The sequence below is a fragment of the Gekko japonicus genome, unplaced genomic scaffold (genome assembly GCF_001447785.1).
Source record: "Gekko japonicus isolate JY-2015 unplaced genomic scaffold, Gekko_japonicus_V1.1 scaffold2, whole genome shotgun sequence".
Lineage (NCBI taxonomy): Eukaryota > Metazoa > Chordata > Lepidosauria > Squamata > Gekkonidae > Gekko > Gekko japonicus.
The window spans coordinates 4,114,027-4,134,713 of NW_015175358.1; the positions used below are offsets into that span (position 1 = coordinate 4,114,027).

The 20,687-nt window shown below is 42.5% G+C and overlaps 1 protein-coding gene across 2 annotated transcripts in view; it reads right to left on the bottom strand.

Moving 5' to 3' along the window:
• Nucleotides 1-20,687, bottom strand: part of ACSS2 (acyl-CoA synthetase short-chain family member 2) — a 78,492-nt gene that overhangs the window by 13,158 nt on the left and 44,647 nt on the right. The window contains exons 7-12 of one of the 2 annotated variants that reach the window (XM_015425277.1): nucleotides 19,250-19,261; nucleotides 18,061-18,175; nucleotides 14,129-14,167; nucleotides 5,058-5,195; nucleotides 3,091-3,261; nucleotides 282-415 (exon numbers count right to left, since the gene is read on the bottom strand). In XM_015425277.1, the coding sequence (XP_015280763.1) occupies nucleotides 282-415; nucleotides 3,091-3,261; nucleotides 5,058-5,195; nucleotides 14,129-14,167; nucleotides 18,061-18,175; nucleotides 19,250-19,261 (609 nt within the window). The remainder of the gene's footprint in view (nucleotides 1-281; nucleotides 416-3,090; nucleotides 3,262-5,057; nucleotides 5,196-14,128; nucleotides 14,168-18,060; nucleotides 18,176-19,249; nucleotides 19,262-20,687) is intronic. The other variant, XM_015425279.1, reaches the window with a different exon arrangement.

Sequence of the window (20,687 nt, forward strand, 5' to 3'; positions counted from 1 at the left end):
TGGGATGCACGAGCTACTCTGCAAGCTATCTGAAGGGATAGAAGACCCCTGTTACACAGCATCTATTTCTACACACAGTAGATCCCAGGCAGAGGCCCTGGCATCTCCAGATAGCAGAAGACCTTATGCAATAGGTGTTGCTGAAGAGCTCTTTCTATGCAAAACCCTAGGAGAGCTGCTCCAGTCAGAATAGACAATACTGAGCAATGGTATGACCGTATGAGACATCTTCTAATGTTCATAAAGGAGACATTATCTACTTTTCTGTTCGTCATGCTTACTTCCTAACAGGTTCATCTCCATACTTCATAAGGAGGCGGATGGCCGTGGGTGCTGTGTAGAACTTGGTCACCTTGTACTTATCAATGACACTCCACATGCGACCAACATCTGGGTAAATGGGAAGCCCTTCAAACTGAACAGGAGACACAACTGTTAGCAAGAACTAGTTCCACTGCTGCTTCCAGGACATAGTGCAAAATACAGCCATGTAGTCCAAACAATAGTAATCAGCCCAAATGATATCTGGGACCAGTCTCACCATCTGGCTCAAGGCGGCTTATCTGCTCAGGAGAATACACCCAACAGAAGAATGGCAGAAAGAAAAACAGAGAGACTATGGCGATCAGTTTTAAGGTCATCACCAAGCGTAGAACCCAGGTCCCTTGTTCTGTACAGCATGAATCTCTATGAAGATCTGGCTGTGGATATATGAATTTTGGCCCACAGCCATTTATGAAGATCCAATAGCTCAAATTTCAATTAATAACTTTAGATCTGATGATATACATTTCAATAGAGGGATGAGACAGGGTTGCCCCTTGTCTCCAATTTTGTTTGCTATTTCCTTAGAGTCACTGGCATATGCAATTAGAACTGACTCAGATGTTTTAGGAATAGAAATAAATGGGGAAAATTGCAAAATGAGTTTATTTGCTGACAATGCCACTTTTTATTTAAAAAATCCTAAATTTTCTATAATAAATTTAATGAAACATATAGATAGGTTTAGTTCTATTTCAGGTTTCTTGATTAACTACGCCAAATCTGAATTATACCCAATTATAATTTCCCCGTCAGATAAGATAGAATTAACTTTATTATACCCATTTAGATGGGTTACGAAACAATGGAGACACCTGGGTATTAGTATACCTTTAGATTTGAAAGATCTGGCTTCAAGTAATTATAATCATTTATCCACTCTATATAAAAACCCCTTGCAAGAATGGCAGAAATTACACCTCTCCCTATTGGAAAAGATAGATTTATTTAAGTCTATTTTGTTACCTAAATTTTTGTTTTTATTTCAAAATTTGCCAGTAGCCATTTCTAACACAGATTTCAAGAACTGGAAAATCCTTTTTTCTAAGTTTTCATGGGACAGTAAGAAACCCCGTGTTAAATATACTTTACTGCATAAACCTATCAAACAAGGGGGGTTAGGTTTACCCTCTCTAAACACTTATTTTGTAGCGGCCCAATTGAAAACTGTGCTATATTATGCTAACCCACAATGTGATAAAACATGGGTTTGTATTGAAGCAGAATCTCTTATTCCAGACATTTTACACGAGGCAATTTGGAATAGATCAAACGATAGACAGAGTTTAGGGTCGACAAATAATTTCTTAAATTTCACACTAACCTTGTGGGACAAATATAAAAATGTAATAGCTCCGGGTATTTCCCCATTAACTGCTTTTGGGGGGCAACACTGGTTTATACCAGGTAGGGAACACAATCAGTTTTCAAATTTAAGGGAAAATGGTTTGTATTGATTAGTAGATTTAATATCAAATAAGCAAATGGGCTCTCAAACCCATTTAGAACAAAAATTTAAGGTTAAAATACAATGGTACCAATATCAGCAGCTGAGACATATGTTTATGGATTTGTCTAAGATGAATTTTTTGGACAAACCTTTAACACAATTTGAGAAATATATGCATAAACCTTTGCATACCTTAAGAGGCATTATATTGGTTATATATAAATTGATAAATGAAAAGGAATGGAGTCAGACATCATCTATTCAAGGAGTATGGGAGAGGGAATGTGTAAATACTATAACCAAAGAACACTGGAATGTGGTCTGGTCCTCCTCCTCATTCACAACTAATAATTTAGCAATCAGACTACAGACATTCAAAATTTATTTGTGATGGTATTTGACACCTAATCGCTTATTTTTATGTAAATTCAAGTAAAATCCAAATTGTTGGAAGGGTTGTGGACAGAAGGGAAATTTCTTGCATTGTTGGTGGAATTGCCCAAGAATTTTTAGTTACTGGACGCTTATTATACAAGAAATTAAATCACCGGTTATGTTATTCCAAAAACTCCGGAATCTCTTCTTCTTAATCACTGGCCAAATCTAAAATTTACAAAACAAACAGCTGAATTGCTTTCTTTGCTCTTTTCAGCTGCAAAATCGTTATTAGCTCAAAGATGGAACCAAGATGGAATTCCGACATTGAATAATTGATTTTCTAAAGTGTGGGAAGTGATGGTGGCTGACAAGATAGCCACTCAATTGTTAGTAGCACAGTCCCTGTTAAAAAGTAATAATCTCTTGGAAAAATGGTTTTCATTTTTAGAGTATACATCTATACATGTGAACAAATTGCCTCATATTCCAGAGAAATATAGAAGTACTGCTCTTTATTAAAATGTTGGAGTTTGAACAACAGTCATGGTTAATATATATATAATAGTCTATTTTGCAGTTGTGTTTTAATAGGTTGCTAATTATAGGTTGTTAAATGTTATTGTTATAAAAAAGTCTATGTCACTTTAACAAAATTTTGTATTAAGTAAATTGTTTCTTTTTTGAAAAAAAAATAGTAATAAAAAAAGATCTGGCTGTGGCAGTCACATCATCTTTCGAGATATTCATATTGATAAACTCTTCTCTTTGGCTCAAGTCATTGATGACAATGTTTGCAGACACTGATATAAGCACATTACCCTGGGATGACACACAAATTCAATTTCTGCCAAGGAATTCAGACTTGGTGTTTCCAGTTCTGAAAGTATCCCCAGACCATACCCTTCCCATACATCCGTATCTTACACCACAGAACTTACTAAGACACTAGTTGCCCCATTTGCCAAAGGCCCATATGTGAGGTAGGAATGGCCAGTTATCCATCCAATGTCAGCTGTGCACCAGTAAATGTCCTCAGGATGGTAATCAAATACATATTTAAATGTAACAGCAGTGAAAATCATGTATCCACCTATAGTATGTACGACACCCTGAAACAAAGAACAAGGTATTCATAAAAAGCTGGTACAAAAGGACACAAACCAGTATTGCTCTGCCAACTACAACACTGGCCAGTCAAATATATTAATATCAAAATGCCTACTTTTAATATGGCAGCTCACTTAAGAGAAGAGTTTGTGTGACCAGTTTTTACAGGAAAACACCACCACAGTGTGTGACATCTCTTTGTAATCCTTCCATGTTTACGAAGGTGAGGAGATAGGGGTGCCCTCTTTTTGCCATCAAGTCACAGCTGATTTATGGTGACCATGCAGGGTTTTCAAGGCAAGGGACATTCAGAGGTGGTTTGCCGTCGCCTCTCTCTGCAACCCTGGTCTCCCATCCAAGTACTAACTACGACTGACCCAACTTAGCTCCTGAGATCTGATGAGATCAGGCTAGCTTGGGCCGTTCCAGTCAGGGCCCTCCACCACAATTCTGATGGGAACTCAAAACTGATTTCTGAAGGTCATATAACATATGTACGGTGATTAAACAATGGTGACATTATAAAGGGTTCTCTTCCTAGTTTAGAATAATTAAAGATGATGTTAAGGTGACAGAAGAAAACCCAGATATCAGCTTGTTGGGAGGTCAAGACAAGCAGCAGTCTGAATCATGGCAGCCATGCTTGCAGCTTAACACAACACAATTCAGTAAGGCTAACTAGGGTGGAGAGCAGTGTTCCCTCTAAGCTGAGTTAATGTGAGCTGGCTCACAGTTTTTTAGCCTCCGGCTCACACATTTTTGTCTTCGCTCAGGAAGGATGGCTCCAGAGTAAACTAATTTATGCAGTAGCCAGATCACTCGCTCACAACTTTAATGCCAGTAGCTCACAAAGTAGAATTTTTCCTCACAAGACTCCACAGTTTAGAGGGAACACTGGTGGAGAGAACTATTACTGACTGGAGAGCAGACAACATATGTTTGGAGTTTTCCATACAACAGCTCCTGAGCATTCCAAAGCCACAAGCAACAGGATCAACAGAGAGACTTTCAGCACTGTCTCTGTTAAGAGATTTTTTGAAGATCTCTGTTCTTGACATAGCCAAATTTTATCCAAGTGTTCTTCTCCACAGGGCTAACTCCTATTTTATAATTATTTACTATCACTCATGTAGACCTTCTGCACAGATGAACCTGTCCTTTTGAACACATATGGTGCTGGAGCTCTGCAGTGATGTGAATGCATTAGCTACTTTCTCAATGTACACCCCAGGAAATGAAACCAAGATACTACACTGAAGTTTTTTAATGGTCACACCTTTAAATACTTTTCTCTCAACAGCAACCATCTCAGAGTTGCATTTTTAAGAATAAAGTACAAGGACATATGGCATGATCTCATTTTGTGATAACACCCTTTTAAATTGAAATCATTACTTCGATTATTTTCACAGAAGGAGAGTGATAACCTGCCTTCTCTGTATAGATGCAGCAGAAGCTTAAGAATTGTTCAGTGTTACCAACAAGACCTGCACGTAAGCATCCCAGAATGGGTCTGCGGGCTGTATTTCAGCCAATCTGCAACACTCGACACACATCATATTAGAGCACAGTCTTTGTACACATCTTCTCCTTTCTGTTTCCGCTGCCACCCCCAGCCCAGCACAAGTCTGAATCCAAGTGGACACACGTCAGGCAGGGGCGTGGAGATGAGCGTGATGTGATAAAGCCATGCTGAGTCCCCTTTGGGGTAAGAAGGGGGCAATAAATACTTCAGATAAATATCCCTGTAAATCTCCCCCTGCACATATTGGCAGTAGCCCAGAATAAAATAATGTACCTTTGGTTTCCCTGTTGATCCAGAAGTGTAGAGAATAAACAATTCATCTTCTGCATCACACCACACAGGCTCACACTCCTTGCTGGCATTTTTCATAACATCATGCCACCAAACATCAACTTCTGAATCCCAAGGAATCTGAAGAAAACCACACAGTGAGAGGCATGATATTTAAAGACAAAGAAAAAAAAATTGGGGGGGGGGGGTTTCACAATGGAACTCTTGTACTGCAAATGAAGGTACTCTGAAGTCACAGAATCTGTAACTTACTTTGCCTTCGGAGTCACAGCTCTGCTTCACAGTTCCTGTCCTTAAGAGTAACTTACCCCTTTACTGGCTGCAAAAACATTACACTCTAGTAGCGCACAGTGCTTGTCTCCAGACCATTTTCTATATCCTAACCCAAGCTGTGTTGTCATTAAGCAACTATTTTTATTCTTGAACATAGTTCTTTTCTCCCCTAGATGTAACTGTTTAGAATGTTCTACTGTCCAAGCCTCGCTTGCAAGAAACTTCATTTAGGAGAAAACATACTTCTTGCTATTACTACTACTGTATATAATGTATACACTCACTTAACTTGCCAAATTCCTTAAAACCATAGAGTTGAAAGGAGCCATACAGAACATCTAGTCCAACCCCCTGCTCAATGCAGGACCAGCCTAAAAAGCATCCCTGACAAGTACAGCTTTAGACAGGGTTCCCCATGATGTTCTGATGGGTAAACTGGAAGACTGCAAAATGGACCCTATGATAGTTATGTGGACAGGGAACTGGTTGGAGAACTGCACCCAAAGGGTAGCTGTCAATGGCGTTTCATCTGATTGGAGGGAGGTGTCCAGTGGGGTACCACAAGGTTCAGTTCTGGGCCTGGTACTATTCAATATTTTTATAAATGAAAGGGTGGAAGGACAACTCATTAAATTCGCAGATGACACCAAATTGGGAGGAGTATCAAACACCTTGGAAGATATAGAATTTAATGAGATCTGAACACACTGGAAAAGTGAGCTAATGTGAACAAGATGCAATTTAACAAGAGTAAGTGCAGAGTTCTACATCTGGGCAACAAAAATGAGAAACATGCACGTTGGATGGGGGACACACTTCTGGGTAGTGGTGTCTGTGAAAAAGATCTTGAAGTATGGATGGACTGTAAGATAAATATTAGCCATCAGCGTGACGCAGTGGCAAATAAGGCTAAGGTGGTCTTGCAGTATATCCACAGAGGCATAACATCCAAGTCACAAGATGTCATAGTCCCACTGTACACTGTATTGGTCAGGCTGCATCTGGAGTACTGTGTGCAGTTCTGGAGGCCTCATGTGGACAGAATGGAACAGGTACAGAAGAGAACAAGAAAGATGATCAAGCGCCTGGTGACTAACAGGAAAAGCTGAGGGACCTGGAATGTTCAGTTTGGAGGTGGGGGGGGTGATTGCTCTCTCTGCATTCTTCCACCTTCAGCAGGTCAAGCAGCTGGTTCCCTCTCTTTCTCCTCACAACTTAGCTACAGTGATCCATGCAATGGTCACCTCCAGGCTGGATTACTGAAACTTGCTGTACACAGGGCTACCATTGAGACTGACCCAGAAACTGCAGCTGGTTCAGAATGCAGCAGTGCATGTCGTTACGGGAACATCACAAAGAGCACATATACATCTGGTGCTGCATCAGCTGCACTGGGTCCCAGTTGAATTCTGGATCAAGTTCAAGGTTCTGGTTCTAACATTTAAAGCCCTATGCAGACGGGGACCAACATGCCTACAGGAGCGGCTCTCCCAATATGTCCCTTGAAGGGCTCTGCGCTTCTCTGATCAAATCTACTGGTGATCCCCGGCCCAAAGGATGTACGTCTGGCCTCAAGCAGAGCCAGAGTTTCCTCAGCTCTGGTGCTGGCCTGGTGGAATATGCTCTCCCAGCTGAGATCTGGGCCCTGTGGGATTTAATGCAGTTCCGCAGGGCCTATAAAATAGAGATGTTCTGCCAAGCCTATGCTTAAGGCGGCAGGAATCCATCTGTAGTGCCCCCTCCGCTGCTCTGCCCTGCTGCTCTGTTCCATTATGGCTGACTTTCACACCCACCCATTTGCTCTGTACTGTTCCATCTACAGCTACTCACAATCAAGAATTCCTTGGGACTTTTTAATCATGCAGCAGATGCCATCAAATGCTTTAACAATGTTTTAATAATGTTTTTAATTGATTAATTATTTTATAGATTTTAAGGTTGTGTTCTATTTTAATTATGTTGTATTTTTTAACCATGTTGTGACCCGCCCTGAGCCTGCTGTGCAGGAGAGGGTGGGCTAGAAAACAAAACAAAACAAAAATAAATTTAAGTATTTGAAAGGCTATCACTTAGTGGAGGGGAGGGAGCTGTTCCAGCTGGCAGCAGAGGTTGGGACTGGCAATAATGGGTTTAAATTAAATCCTTACATTTGCTCTCCATCAAAGTAGGCAGGCTACCACTAGTGTATTACACATGGGAAACTGAGGCTGAGATGCAATCTTGCCCAAGGTCAAAAGAATAAATCCATGGCAGAGAGTGAAAGCTGAAATTCTCAAGATACAGTATAACGTTTTAACAAGAGCTCTAAAATGGCATTCTTGGTAATAGTGAACATAAAGGGATGTCAATATGGGGTCCCCTTGAGAATGTATAATCTAGTATTACAGAAGTCACATGCCTGTATGTGGTACTCATGTTTGACTATAATAATATCCATCTCCAATCTGCTAAATTGGTATCATTTTAAAGACTCTTAATAGTTTGCATTTCATTTTTATTTACATCTTTAAGAAATTCAAATATGCAAATATACCTGAAAAAGAGATCAAAACCATCAGTGAATTTTAGCAAATGGCCTCAGTGCCTTTGAGGTGTTACTATTAATTCAGCTCAGCTTCTCCTACTTAGGCCAGCACCATCCACAGCACTCCATTTTGAATGCACTGTGCATGCACTAAGGCCCATGTACAAGAATCAAATGCTTCTGAAATCTGCAAGTGACACTTAACATGCATTTCTGGCAACATGCACTTTTGTGAGCAACTCATCCATGAAGCATAAAATGTATCAGCTGAAATTGCAACTATATTATTACTGTCTTTATAAATTGCATTTCTAGCATTCAGCATTCACATATCTCTTTCTAGCGCTCCAAAGCATTTCTCACATAATCATGTTATAATCCATGCAACAACCCTGTAAGGTAGGCCACTACTGTCATCCTTGTACAGCAGATGGGGGGTGCCAAGTATAAGAGTGAGTGGCTTGTGTAAGGCCACTTAGTGAACTAATCTGAAGAGGTAAAGAGTCAAATCAGATCTTCCTCAATTTGTAGCCCATTTTCTTAGCCCCTGTCCTATACCAGTTCTCTCCTATGAGCATCTTCCAAGCATGCTAAGAACTCCAACATCAAAGTTTAAAATGCTCCAAACACAACAGTCACAAAGACATGCAATCAGTGGTTTGGACACTTACCATTCACACATAAATACCTGAAGGCACTAAATATGCAAGTTTAAAAAATGTTTACATTGGGTCTACAACTGCTTAATAAGCTTAAGTTTAATCAGTTGTCCGTCCCTACGTAAATCTATCCCATCATCATGGCACTGAGAGAATATTGCAGCAAAACAGCTCTCCAAAAGCCCAGTGACACCCTGGAAGAGATATTAGAAAAAGGCTCCTTCACCAGCAGGCCCATCACTAACTCTGGCCTAGTTGCCCAAGGACAGCAACTCCCCTGTCCCAGACAGACACACGCATAAAAAATATTTGTATGCAGCTCATGGTGGACTGAGTTCACTACTACGCACGTCAACTTCCGAATCCTAAACATATTACTAAAAATTAAGGGACATTTGTTTAACAGGGCTTACCTCCAAGTAATGTATTTCAGTTAAAGACACCAGGAGGGCAGAGTGAATAGCTAAGCAGAAAACACATTGCAGTGGAAACTTCTGCCTCACTGCTCAGCAGCCACATAACGAGAAACTAAAACATAGCAACAATGCCTGGAGGAGGATCCCTCAGAAGCATCCTTCAGAAGTGAATTTCATAGGTGGGGGGAGGCACAGAAAACATCTGATTCTCAAGGGGGGGGGAAGGAGGACAACTATCACAGCTGATGGGCAGGCACATATAGGTGAAGATGGATCCAGGTGTTGGTCTGAAGCAATGGAACAAATTTAGAGTCCAGTGGCACCTTTAAGACCAACAAAAGTTTTATTCAAGGTATGAATAAAACTTTGTTGGTCTTATAGGTTAAGATGGTTCTTCAGATTCCCTGTACTCAAACTGTGTATGGTTTCAAAGGTTAAAACTATGTGCCTGGAAACAATTTGGAAACTAATGATGAGCACCAATAAAGTATGATCTTTGCATCAAGTTCCTGTTAATAACTTTGCCATCATACTCTGAACAAATCCTGAAGACTTTCCAGAAGCAGCTCTGTATCTAAAGCATTACATCAGGCTAGCCTGCACACCACTAAAGCATGGATAGTTGTGGCAGTGTTCCCTCTAAGCTGAGTTAGTGTGAACTAGCTCGCAGTTTTTTAGCCTCCGGCTCACACATTTTTGTCTTAGCTCAGGAAGGATGGCTCCAGAGCAAACTAATTTATGCAGTAGCCAAATCGCTCGCTCACAACTTTAATGCCAGAAGCTCACAAAGTAGAATTTTTGCTCACAAGACTCCACAGCCTAGAGGGAACACTGGTTGTGACACGATCATCCTTTTCTAAAGAGGGCCACACTGCTGCATCGTCTAGAGGAGACAGAAGACGCTCTGAGTTAGACACCACTGATGCATCCATAAGCAATCCATTCCTTAGAGAATGCTCATGGCATAGTGGGCACATCTAGTGGTATGCCCAACATGCATTAATCTATACACTGTGCAGATGGAACAGACACTCTGGATTCATGAAAATCAAGAAACTCCTGGTCAAGACTGGTTCAACACAGATTATTCAAAACTACTCTCGTGTGACACAGTTTTCCTTGATGAAGGCCAGATATTCAACCTGAGCTTCTCTCTTGCATTCTCTCAGTTTTACATGCAGTGCTGAAAGTATGACTGTCTTGTCCCACATTACACTAATTTCATCCTTGCTGTGCATATTTAGCTTGAAATTATTCATCCTCAAATGATTTCTATTATTTCTCCTTATGCCTCAGTAATTTCAGGCTCTTAGTAAATAACTATTGCTTTGCATTTATTACACTGACCTCCAAACCATCCCACTAAGACAAGCAAGTCATTAGGTTTCTTCTACAGACAGAGGGGCACCTGTGTGTATGGAAACAAAGCATAAGATCCACTAAGAGCCAGGGCAGAGGCACGAAGTCAAACTATAGTCCGGCGAGTGCTTTGCCATCCCAGCATGGGAGAAACAAGTTAAGCACCCCTTCCTGGAACAAATCAGCAACTCCGTACAGCTGCTTTGAAGTTTTATATTATATACACACACACTCTAAGTACTTAGCAAACAAAAGTGTGCAAAGTTACAGGGCTGTAGTGGCATTATAGCTGAGTGTGTTGTAAAGCAGCCATCTGATAATTTAAGACTCATGCCCAGGTTTTTGGCCAGCACGCGATGTGTCCTGAGTATTTCCTTCCTACCACTCAGTTGAACTGAGTGTAGATGCATATTAAAATGACAGCTCAGGGTATGATTCGAGTCCAGCAGCACCTCAAAGACCAACAAGATTTCAGGAGCATAAGCTTTCGAGAGCCAGCACTCCCGTGTATCTGACAAAAAGAGCTCTGACTCTCGAAAGCTCACACCCTGGAAATCATACTGGGCTTGAATCTTGCTCTTCTCTACGCACTTAGCTACCCTCCTGAAACTAGTTTAGAGCATGTTCTTTAGACACACTGTGTTCCTATGCTCCCTCTAAGCTATGGAGTCCTGTGAGCAAAAATTCTACTTTGTGAGCGACTGCCATTAAAGTTGTGAGCAGGTGATTTGGCTGCTGCATAAATCAGTTTGCTCTGGAGCCCTCTTTCCTGAGCTAAGACAAAAATGTGTGAGCCGGAGGCTAAAAAACTGTGAGCTAGCTCACACTAACTCAGCTTAGAGGGAACACTGCTGTGATCCCTTCTTCAAACCTGAACCTGTCAGACAAACCAGCATGAAATCAAGCGAATACTGCAGCTCTTCACTTGCCCTCCCTAGTGGCTCCATCATTCATTACTGCTGCATCTCCCCCCTCCCATCTGGGGAAAAGCTTTCCTCAAGCGGAGACAGAGGCAGTAGTGTGCACGGACTGAAAACAATGATGAGAAGAGACGGAGCGCGCACTCGGATTCTGTAGCTGAGGATTCTGGCACAAGGCAAGGCAACCCCCAGCAGCAATATGCAAACACACAACTAACATTTCTGTATGTGTTGATTGAGACAGAGAAAATGGGGACCTGAGACTGAGCAAAGCCAACCATGAACACACTAAAAGTCTGCTTATCTTAAGGCCAAACGAAGTCGCCTCTCCATGATCTTGCTCTCAACTTGGAGAAGTGATCATTATATTCGTTGTGATGTGCAATATCTTCTGGGAACTAACACTGCAAAGTGAACTTTGTTTCCTTTTGACAAGTGCAGAACTACCTGCTCCCATCTCTCACAGGGCTTAAGGAAACTTCTTTGAAAATCCCAGCCCAAGGAGTCAAATAAAACGCCATCATTTCCAAAGGGCTGGCATGGAATGTTTGTACAGGAACAGAAGGCAGCACTTGTGTGCAACCAGGAACAGGATATCCTCGGGCAGGTTTCTCTGGGATTCTAATATGCAAACACATAACTAACATTTCTGTATGTGTTGATTAAGACACAGAAAATGGGGACCTGGGACTGAGCAAAGCCAATCATGAACACACTAAAAGTCTGCTTATCTTAAGGCCAAACGAAGTCGCCTCTCCATGATCTTGCTCTCAACTTGGAGAAGTGATCATTATATTCGTTGTGATGTGCAATATCTTCTGGGAACTAACACTGCAAAGTGAACTTTGTTTCCTTTTGACAAGTGCAGAACTACCTGCTCCCATCTCTCACAGGGCTTAAGGAAACTTCTTTGAAAATCCCAGCCCAAGGAGTCAAATAAAACGCCATCATTTCCAAAGGGCTGGCATGGAATGTTTGTACAGGAACAGAAGGCAGCACTTGTGTGCAACCAGGAACAGGATATCCTCGGGCAGGTTTCTCTGGGATTCCCCCACCCTTTTTGTGGTCCAGCCTTCACTGCCAATACCTGTAAACTTTTAGAAAGAAGCCACATAATCACACCTTATCTTTTTACCCTCTCATAACTATAAAACTTATGGGTTATAAAAGACTGCCCCCCATCCCCAAATTACCTACTCCCTGAGAGCGAACAATAATTAAACTCAAAACCAGCACAGCACCATTCTTTGTGCTAAAGGCCTGTAAACTGACATTTGACCAATATTTCAACACCCTTTTCTCTCACTGTGCTGCATAAGGCAGAAGACTGTTCCTCAGCAAAGGAGGGGGGAGGCAGACAGCAGACTCTCAATATTTGCGCCCAGACTGATATTTGTTTGGTGCAGCGGCAGCTGACCTGGCACAGAGGATTGTGTGGCGCAAGTACAATGGGATGTGCATGTGCATGGTGCTTGGGCTGAGAGGGCAGCGTGCAGTTGGGCAACAGAAACCTGCATTAGTGTTGGCCACTCTGGGGGTTGACCTTGGGCCTGAATTAGTAACAGCTGACACTCTTATCACCATTATCCCCTCCTCGTCTACTATAAAGTCCTCTTTTCCCCTTATTCTCATTTTTCAAGGGTAGAGGGGTTTTTTTTGGGGGGGGGTTAGAGTTGGATGCATTAATGTATCAAGAAAACATAATCATTTAAATAGTTTCAGGTGGTCTGCAGTAGTAGAACAAAATTCTGTAGTAGTAGAACAAAATTCAAGTCCAGTCATACCTTAAAAACCAATGAAAGTTTTCAAGGTGTAAGGTCACTTTGTCAGATACAAACGAGGGGCTATTTAATTACTTTAAAAAGAAACCACCTTTCAAGGTAGATTATTCAAAGGGTTTGGCTGAAGCCAGTTCAGAAGATCTCTGTGCGTGTTTGTAGGAGCTGCCTAGCAAGGTTGCAAGCCTTCTCGACTGAATCGCCTGGGTTGCTTTGCCAGGAGCCCCCAGTTATATAGAGTCCCACCACCCGCACTTGAGGGCTATAAAGAGATCATCCTCTCTCCCTCTTTCTCCAAACAAGAGGCACAGAACAAACTTCCAGAAAAACAGCTGAACAAAAGGGTATGTGCAAATGGCTTAACATGGATTAGTAACAGAACTCTTTGTCTTGAAAAACCAACAGGAAAAGTCAGTATTGTGTGTTGAAAGATGATTCAGTCTAACAACTTCAGAAAAGCTTAGCCCTGGCAATCATTTTGATCAGATTAAAGCTTTGCCAGCTAAGCGCTGGAAAGAATATAAGCCTAGAGCCACATTTCACCCTGTTGCCAACAAGACTCTGGCCATTTGTGCATGATACCAGCAGAAGCAAAGCTGGTTCAACTGCCAGGAGGGAAGCACCAGAATATCTTGTTTACAGGCTCACAAGAGCTGTTTCGGCTGAAGAAATGGATCCAAGCACAGGACTCAAAAAAGAAAGTCAACATGAGCATGCTATGCATCATGCATCCCCATTTCAAGCAGCTCCAGCTGTAGCTAAGAGACCTTACCACTTACACTTAAATGCCCCCACAGGCACACCTTTTACACCTGAAATTCAAATCTGATTTACATTTTTTTTAGGTGACAAGAAGATATTCTAAAAAAAGACATGTTAGCACTACAACCAAGTCACTGTCCCTCCACAACAATCCCAGGGCAGTGACGTGTATCCCGCCATGCCTTTCTACCCTTTGGGACAGTGATGTCTACAACTAGCATGCAACTGCTGGAAACGTGGTTAGAAGGCCACACGTTGCCGTGCAGAGGGTGAAAGAGTGAGCGTGGTTAAGAGAGGAGTGCTGAAAGGGGCAAGCAGAGGAGAAGAATGTCGAGAGAAAGCTTCTGCTACACAGTAAATACCTTGGGATGGACTTTCTTTGAGCTCTCAGCCTTTTTTTCCTGTTAAAAATCCACAAAGAGGATATAAGATTTGAGAAGCGAAAAAGTTGCATTGGGTGCCTATTCAACTTTATGCGAAACTGGCATGGGATTGGACTATGCTGCTACAAGGGCCCAACAGGGAGTGTATTCTATGGTTGCAAAAGCTCTTTTTCTAGGAAGCCAGGGAACAGCGAAGCAGGGTACGGGCCAGAAACAGTCTCTAATGAATGCCTTGCTCTTCTTCTTGGCTGGTTCAATTTCAGCATTTTCTTTCTGCCTACAAAGCCAGAGCCAGCTGAGTGAGTGGAAGCACTGGTTGGGCCACTAGTCTGGAGACTGTAAGAGCACAGGAATATTCCCTAATTAACCAATTATGCTCTCAATGGAGATGACTGGGCAAGACCAAAATGCATAATCAACGGGGAACTAAAGGCTAAGGAAAGGAACGTATGTAGTAATGCTAATAAGTAATCAATAACTCTTACTAGCACAGATATTAGTTGTGTATTTTGCACTTTGTAGCATTTTGTCATGTAATTTCCCACTAACTGCTTAATCAAAGCTTTATCTTAAGCCAGAAATGCAAACCCACTGGCTACTTCCACTAGGGTCTCTAGTGGTATATATCCCTCTTTGCTATCAGTCTTTATCTTGACTGAATCTGGAAACCATTGAGACAATAACAACTGACTCCTGTTCACCCCTGACCACTGGGCATCACAGCCCTGGGTTTTCCCCTGGAGGCATCACTAGGCCCGGACAGTCATCCTGCAGTGAGGGTCAGGAAAGCTTCTCCCAAACTCCTGCTGGCAAGGAGGCTACAAGTATTGCCATGCCTCGCTTTCTTTATTTGTGCACTTTGCAACCAGAAGATTCAATGCCGTAACAAACTCTACAAAAAGCAGAGGCTTACCACTGGAGTAGGGCACGCTGCTGGATGAACATGCATGCCCTTTAACACCCTACAAACCACACCAAGGCTTTTAGTGGTGGCATAGGCTTCTTAAGTAGTACAAACAGGGGAGATATTCCTTCTACCCACCCTAACAAATGCAAGGCTTCTTGAAACGTTCAAGTCAGTTATGCCAAAGAGACCGAAAAGAGGAACAAGCCATCCTCACCCAATTATTGTTTCCCAAGAAAAAAATTCTGTATCATAAGATGTAAAAAACCTGTATTGGATCAAGAATTGCCACTCAAAAATCCTGCCAACGTCTTCAATTCTACACAGTACAAACACGCCTAACGGGGGCAGCAAGAGCATTGGGTGGTGGGGACTGGGAGGTTTGTAGGTGGAAAAGAGATGGGACCAACAGGACTTCAAAAAGGCAACTGATTGATTTACTATGATATATTTACCCCACTCCCTTTGACTTGCTGGACTGATGACAAATTAAATGTAACTGACAGCTTCACCCGAGGAAGCAAGTATCAGAGAAAGGACTGCATCTGTGGAAGCCTTTAGATGTTTTCCTGCAGCTCCATCCAATAGCATACTAGCATTTGGGGAGGGGGGGGGCATCACACAGGTGATTTATATTTATAAACACAAAGTTGCTGATCAACTCTTCCCCCAACAATTGCTGACAGTGGAGACTAAAGTACCCAACCATGTGGAAGACCCTCTAGAAGAGGGCCACTCGGTTGTGACAGGATTGCGAGCGTGCCCTCGTACTGAACAGAGTCTCTAACACAGAAGCCTGGCTCTGGAGACCTCTGTGCTCATGGAAACGTGCCAAGACATACACAGTCCCCCTCAGTTATTCCCCCGGAGCTGTGTCAGGAGAGACTAGCTAGCACTGGGCATTAACAGAGCAGCATTGAGACTAGAAGGGTAGAAGACAGAAAAATTTATTAGTTTGTAGGAGGCAATGCTGACACAGGTTATGACACATTTATACGATAAAATGAATGGGCATAAGCAACAGGAAGCCCTCTAGAAATCCTGAATGGTAATGGAGGGCACTGCTACCAAGAATGACTCACACCTAAAGCTTTCCAGCTCCATCGGTAAATGAAGCAACTTTATCAGAGCTACAATCATTAGAGTCCCTGTTCTGCAATGGTAGCAGAAGATCCGCACAAACATAATGGAGGGGGGAGTAGCATTGCTGTGTTGGAAATGTCCTTTTCACACATAAAATCCCTTTTATTCTTTTGTGAAAGGGAGAGAATGCCCCTTGGAAGGAAAAAGTAAATAAATACACAAGTAAATAGCTTGCATTCTGCAAGCACTGACACATCCCCAGCCTCTACTTAAAATAAGCCCAGCTGATTGGTAGAGAGAATCCGATACCCTTCCATGTTATCATACAGCTGGCTTAGCTTGCTGTCTGCCTGACTGCTGCCTGCTTTCATGATATAAGACTTCAGCTCCTGAAAGCCAAGCAAGGTATGTGAAAAGTGACCTTTCTAGTAAGTATATCTTGACTACACATCACTACAAAAACTTGCCCCTGTGGTCCACGCCCTGCTAACCTCTTGATTAGATTACCACAATGTGCTCTATGTGGGGCTGCCCTTGAAGACTGTCTGGAAGCTACAGTGGGTACAGAATGCTGCCACCAGAATGTTGACTGGAGTGGGTCATAAGAACCATATCACTCCAGTCTTGTTCCATGTATAACTGGCTCCCAATTTGCTTCTGGGATCAGTTCAAGTTGCTGGTATTGACCTTTAAAGCCCTACATAGCTTGGGGCCAACATACCTGAAGGAGCAACTTCTCCCATATGATCCTACCCAGATACTCCAGTAATCTTTGGAGGCCCTGATTCGGAGTCTCTGTTATCTGAGGCTAGACGGGTGGCAACTCAAGAAAGGGCCTTCTCAGTCACGGTGCCGAAACTCTGAAACTCTGTCTGTCTGCCTGTATTGTTAACTTCCACCAGGATGTAAAGCCTTTTTGTTTTATTTGCCGTACTGCCCTATTCACTGGTCGTGTTAGGTGTGTTTGTACGTCTATATTTTTTTATTGAGTTGTCTACATATTGTATAGTAAAGGTTCCCTTGCTCGAAAGGCAGTCGAATCCAACTCTAGGGTTGCGGTGCTCATCTCCGTTTCAAAGTCGAAGAGCCAGCGCTGTCCGAAGACGTTTCCGTGGTCATGTGGCCGGCATGACTAAACGCCAAGGCGCACAGAACGCTGTTACCTTCCCACCGAAGTGGTACCTATTTATCTACTTGCAATTTCTTGCTTTCGAACTGCTAGGTTGGCAGGAGCTGGAACTAGAGATGGGAGCTCACTCCATCATGCAGCACCCGGGTCTCGAACTGCTGAACTACTGACCTTCCACAGCCTGTAGTTCAGTGTCTTAACCCCTTGAGCCACCGCAGCTCCATATATTGTATACATACACCTTATTTTAAATGCTGCTTGAATGTTTAAAACATTTTAGTGTTTTGATGTTTGCTGACTTGGGGACCCTATTTGGGTGGAAAGGTGGCACAGAAATGTTTTACGTAAATAAAGTGTGCCAACTTTTAGCTTTCCAGCAGTTCTGGATACTGAACTCCAGCAGTTCTGCGTACTGAACTCAGTTCTGATACTGAAACACTCTTTTGATAAGAAAGAAGGTATTCACCCTAGAAAGAAAGAAAAAAATAAGCAAAAGCAAAATTAACTAGACAGCTCCTGTCATTAGTAACGTTACAGGCACTAACCAACAGGTGTGTCAGAGAGTTATATAACCACATTACACACAGCAATTTCAGCTGCAATACAAGAGCTATCTGAGAAAGCACTGCATTTCAAAAACACCAGATTGCTACTTGACATTCAAGTTCTCTGCAACGAAGAAATGGTATCTGATATGTTGAAGAAATTATTATCTGAATTTCCCACAGTAAGAAGAGTTACAAGTATGCGGCCTCTCTCAGAAGCAGCGTATTTAAATCCTACAAAGTCACCTACCTGTACACTTTGACAGAGTCTCTTCAGAGGTGGTGATTTGCTGCTGGGCCCATCTGATAACAGCTCATCCCTCCCTAAATGCTTGACCACAATGCACCTTCTCAGAGGAGTATCCCTACAAGAGGAGGAAAAGTGAATTCATTGGCCTGAACTGTAGGTATAAAAATCATGAACCAAGATGCAGGAAATAAAGAGGGTATTCTGGTTCAAGCAAACTTCAGTCTGCAAGAGTAACTACAGTGTTAAGCAGGCAAGACTAAATGTACTGCGAAGAACACGTGGTTCCATTATTAAACTGCCAAATGCTCTTCTAGCTTTACCCAGCAGACACCGCAGGGTAGAACACACACCAGAAGAAGAGCAATTGCACAGCAGCAAAAAAGTCACAGCCTCACTGCATACACTGGAGGTCCTAACCTGAATGAATGCCCCAAACCTGCAGAGATCAGCATCCACTTTCCTAGTTCCTAAGATCTTATGAAACAATTTTTCTAGACCCACCCTAAAGGAGGACACAGTATTCAAGAACAACCCTTGTAGCCCCTCTGCAAGTTGACTACATATACAAGCAGTTTGATATTCGTATCCAGTCCTTTTTCAAGTGGGGGCGGAAAGGGGTCCCAAATCAGGAAGAGAAAGGTAAGTTCTGTCAGCTTGAATTCAGACTCTACAAAAATCATAGTCTGATGGCAGAAAGACAAAAGGCATGCATATACATGAGGCCATTATTTCCATGTTTGTTGTTCAGTCGCACAGTCGAGTCCGACTCTTCGCGACCCCATGGACCAGATCACGCTAGGCCCTCTTGTCTTCCGCCGTCCTCTGAAGTTTGCTCAACTTCATGTTCGTTGCATCGATGACACTGTCTAACCATCTCATCCTTTGCCGTCCCCGTCTTCTTTGACCTCCAATCTTTCCCAGCATCAGGGTCTTCTCCAGTGAGTGCTCCCTTCTCATTTGGTGGCCAAAGTATTTGAGCTTCAGTTTCATTATCTGGCCTTCCAGGGAACAGTCAGGGTTGATTACTTTTAGGATTGACTGATCTGATCTTGCAGTCCAAGGGACTCTCAAGAGTCTTCTCCAGCACCATAGTTCAAAAGAATCTATTCTTCGGCGCTCGGCCTTCCTTATGGTCCAACTCTCGCAGCCATACATGACTACTGGGAATACCATTGCTTTGACCATGCACTTTTGTTGGCAGGGTGATGATTTCCATACCAAGTATTAACAGTGTAAGATAAAAGGTGAAGCTGCGGAAAACTGACAGGTATTGGCCTCTGTCTCCCCTTCTACCCAAATCACTGGGAAATCATTCTCTAGACTGGAGAAATGACTGTTTACAGGACAAAACATTTAATCAACAGCATAACAAACAAAAGTCTGGGTAGCCAAGTTGTTTTGTTTTTTACCAGTTGTATTACAGTATATTCATGCAAGGCATCAGTAGGTCATCTCAACATCACATCAAACCATGGTTTAAACCAATAATTGTTTAGAATCTACATCATGGGGTTCACTCTTCCAAACAGTCAAGAATCCTGAGGTTCAGAATGAGTCTGTCCCTTTTTCCATCTGTTCACCATGCCTATCTCTAGGTACAGTGGCCTCCAGATGGCAGCTGTAACTCCGGTTTGTCAAGTAAGCCATGACAGCAAACCATACTCCATTAAAACCATGACTCACAATCTCCCCCCCCCCCCAATTCCATGGTTCTGATTCTGGTTTGCTAGCCAATCAGCAACTACGGTTTGTAAATTCATACATTACACTAAGTTAACCATGGTTTGAGGTAGTCTTGCCAAGTGCCTGCTTCAGGTGGACAATCTCCCAAAGAAGCCCCCCTCCCACTTGTCCTTGCCTCCTGGTCCAGCAGGACAAACAGTGGGGGGTGGCAATGACATCAGTCTACATGTTGACATCACATCCAGGCAAAAACCTGGAAGTGATGTTGGTAAGCAGCCCAGTGTGGCATCATGCCTCGCCCTCAACACTCACCCATTTGCCTCGCCCTAAAAGCTCCCAGAGATGCTGGGCTGCCACCTAACACTCCTACTTTGGGGTGACGTCTGAACTGAGCCACTCTAAGTCAAATTTTACCTCTCTACAGTAGTAGAAAAGAGTAAGAATCCAGTAGCACATTAAAGACTTACAACATTTGTGGTAGGGTATGAGCTTTCGTGAGTCACTGCTCACTTCTTCAGAGATGTATCTGAAGAAGTAAGCAGCAACTGATGAAAGCTCGTACCCTACCACAAATTTTGTTAGTCTTTAAGGTGCTACTGTACTCTTACACTTTTCTACTGCCACAGACAAACACGGCTACTCATCTTGATCTACCTCTCTACAGTTTTCACTGATACGGAGATATGTTTAATTTTCTGTTCTAATAACAGTTAACAATATTTTGTGCTAGAATGCTGCCACCTCCTCCTGTTTTACAGGCCGCTAACTAAATACATGAAAATGGCCAGCAGACTGTCAAGCAGTTAAAGGTGCTTCAGAAAGAGCCTCTCACAAGCAGAACAGGCTAACATGATTGCTCCAGTTTTTCTGTATATCCACACCACTGAGCTATACAGCATTTCAAAAATCATAACTGCGGGCATTTACATCCACACAAAAGCAAA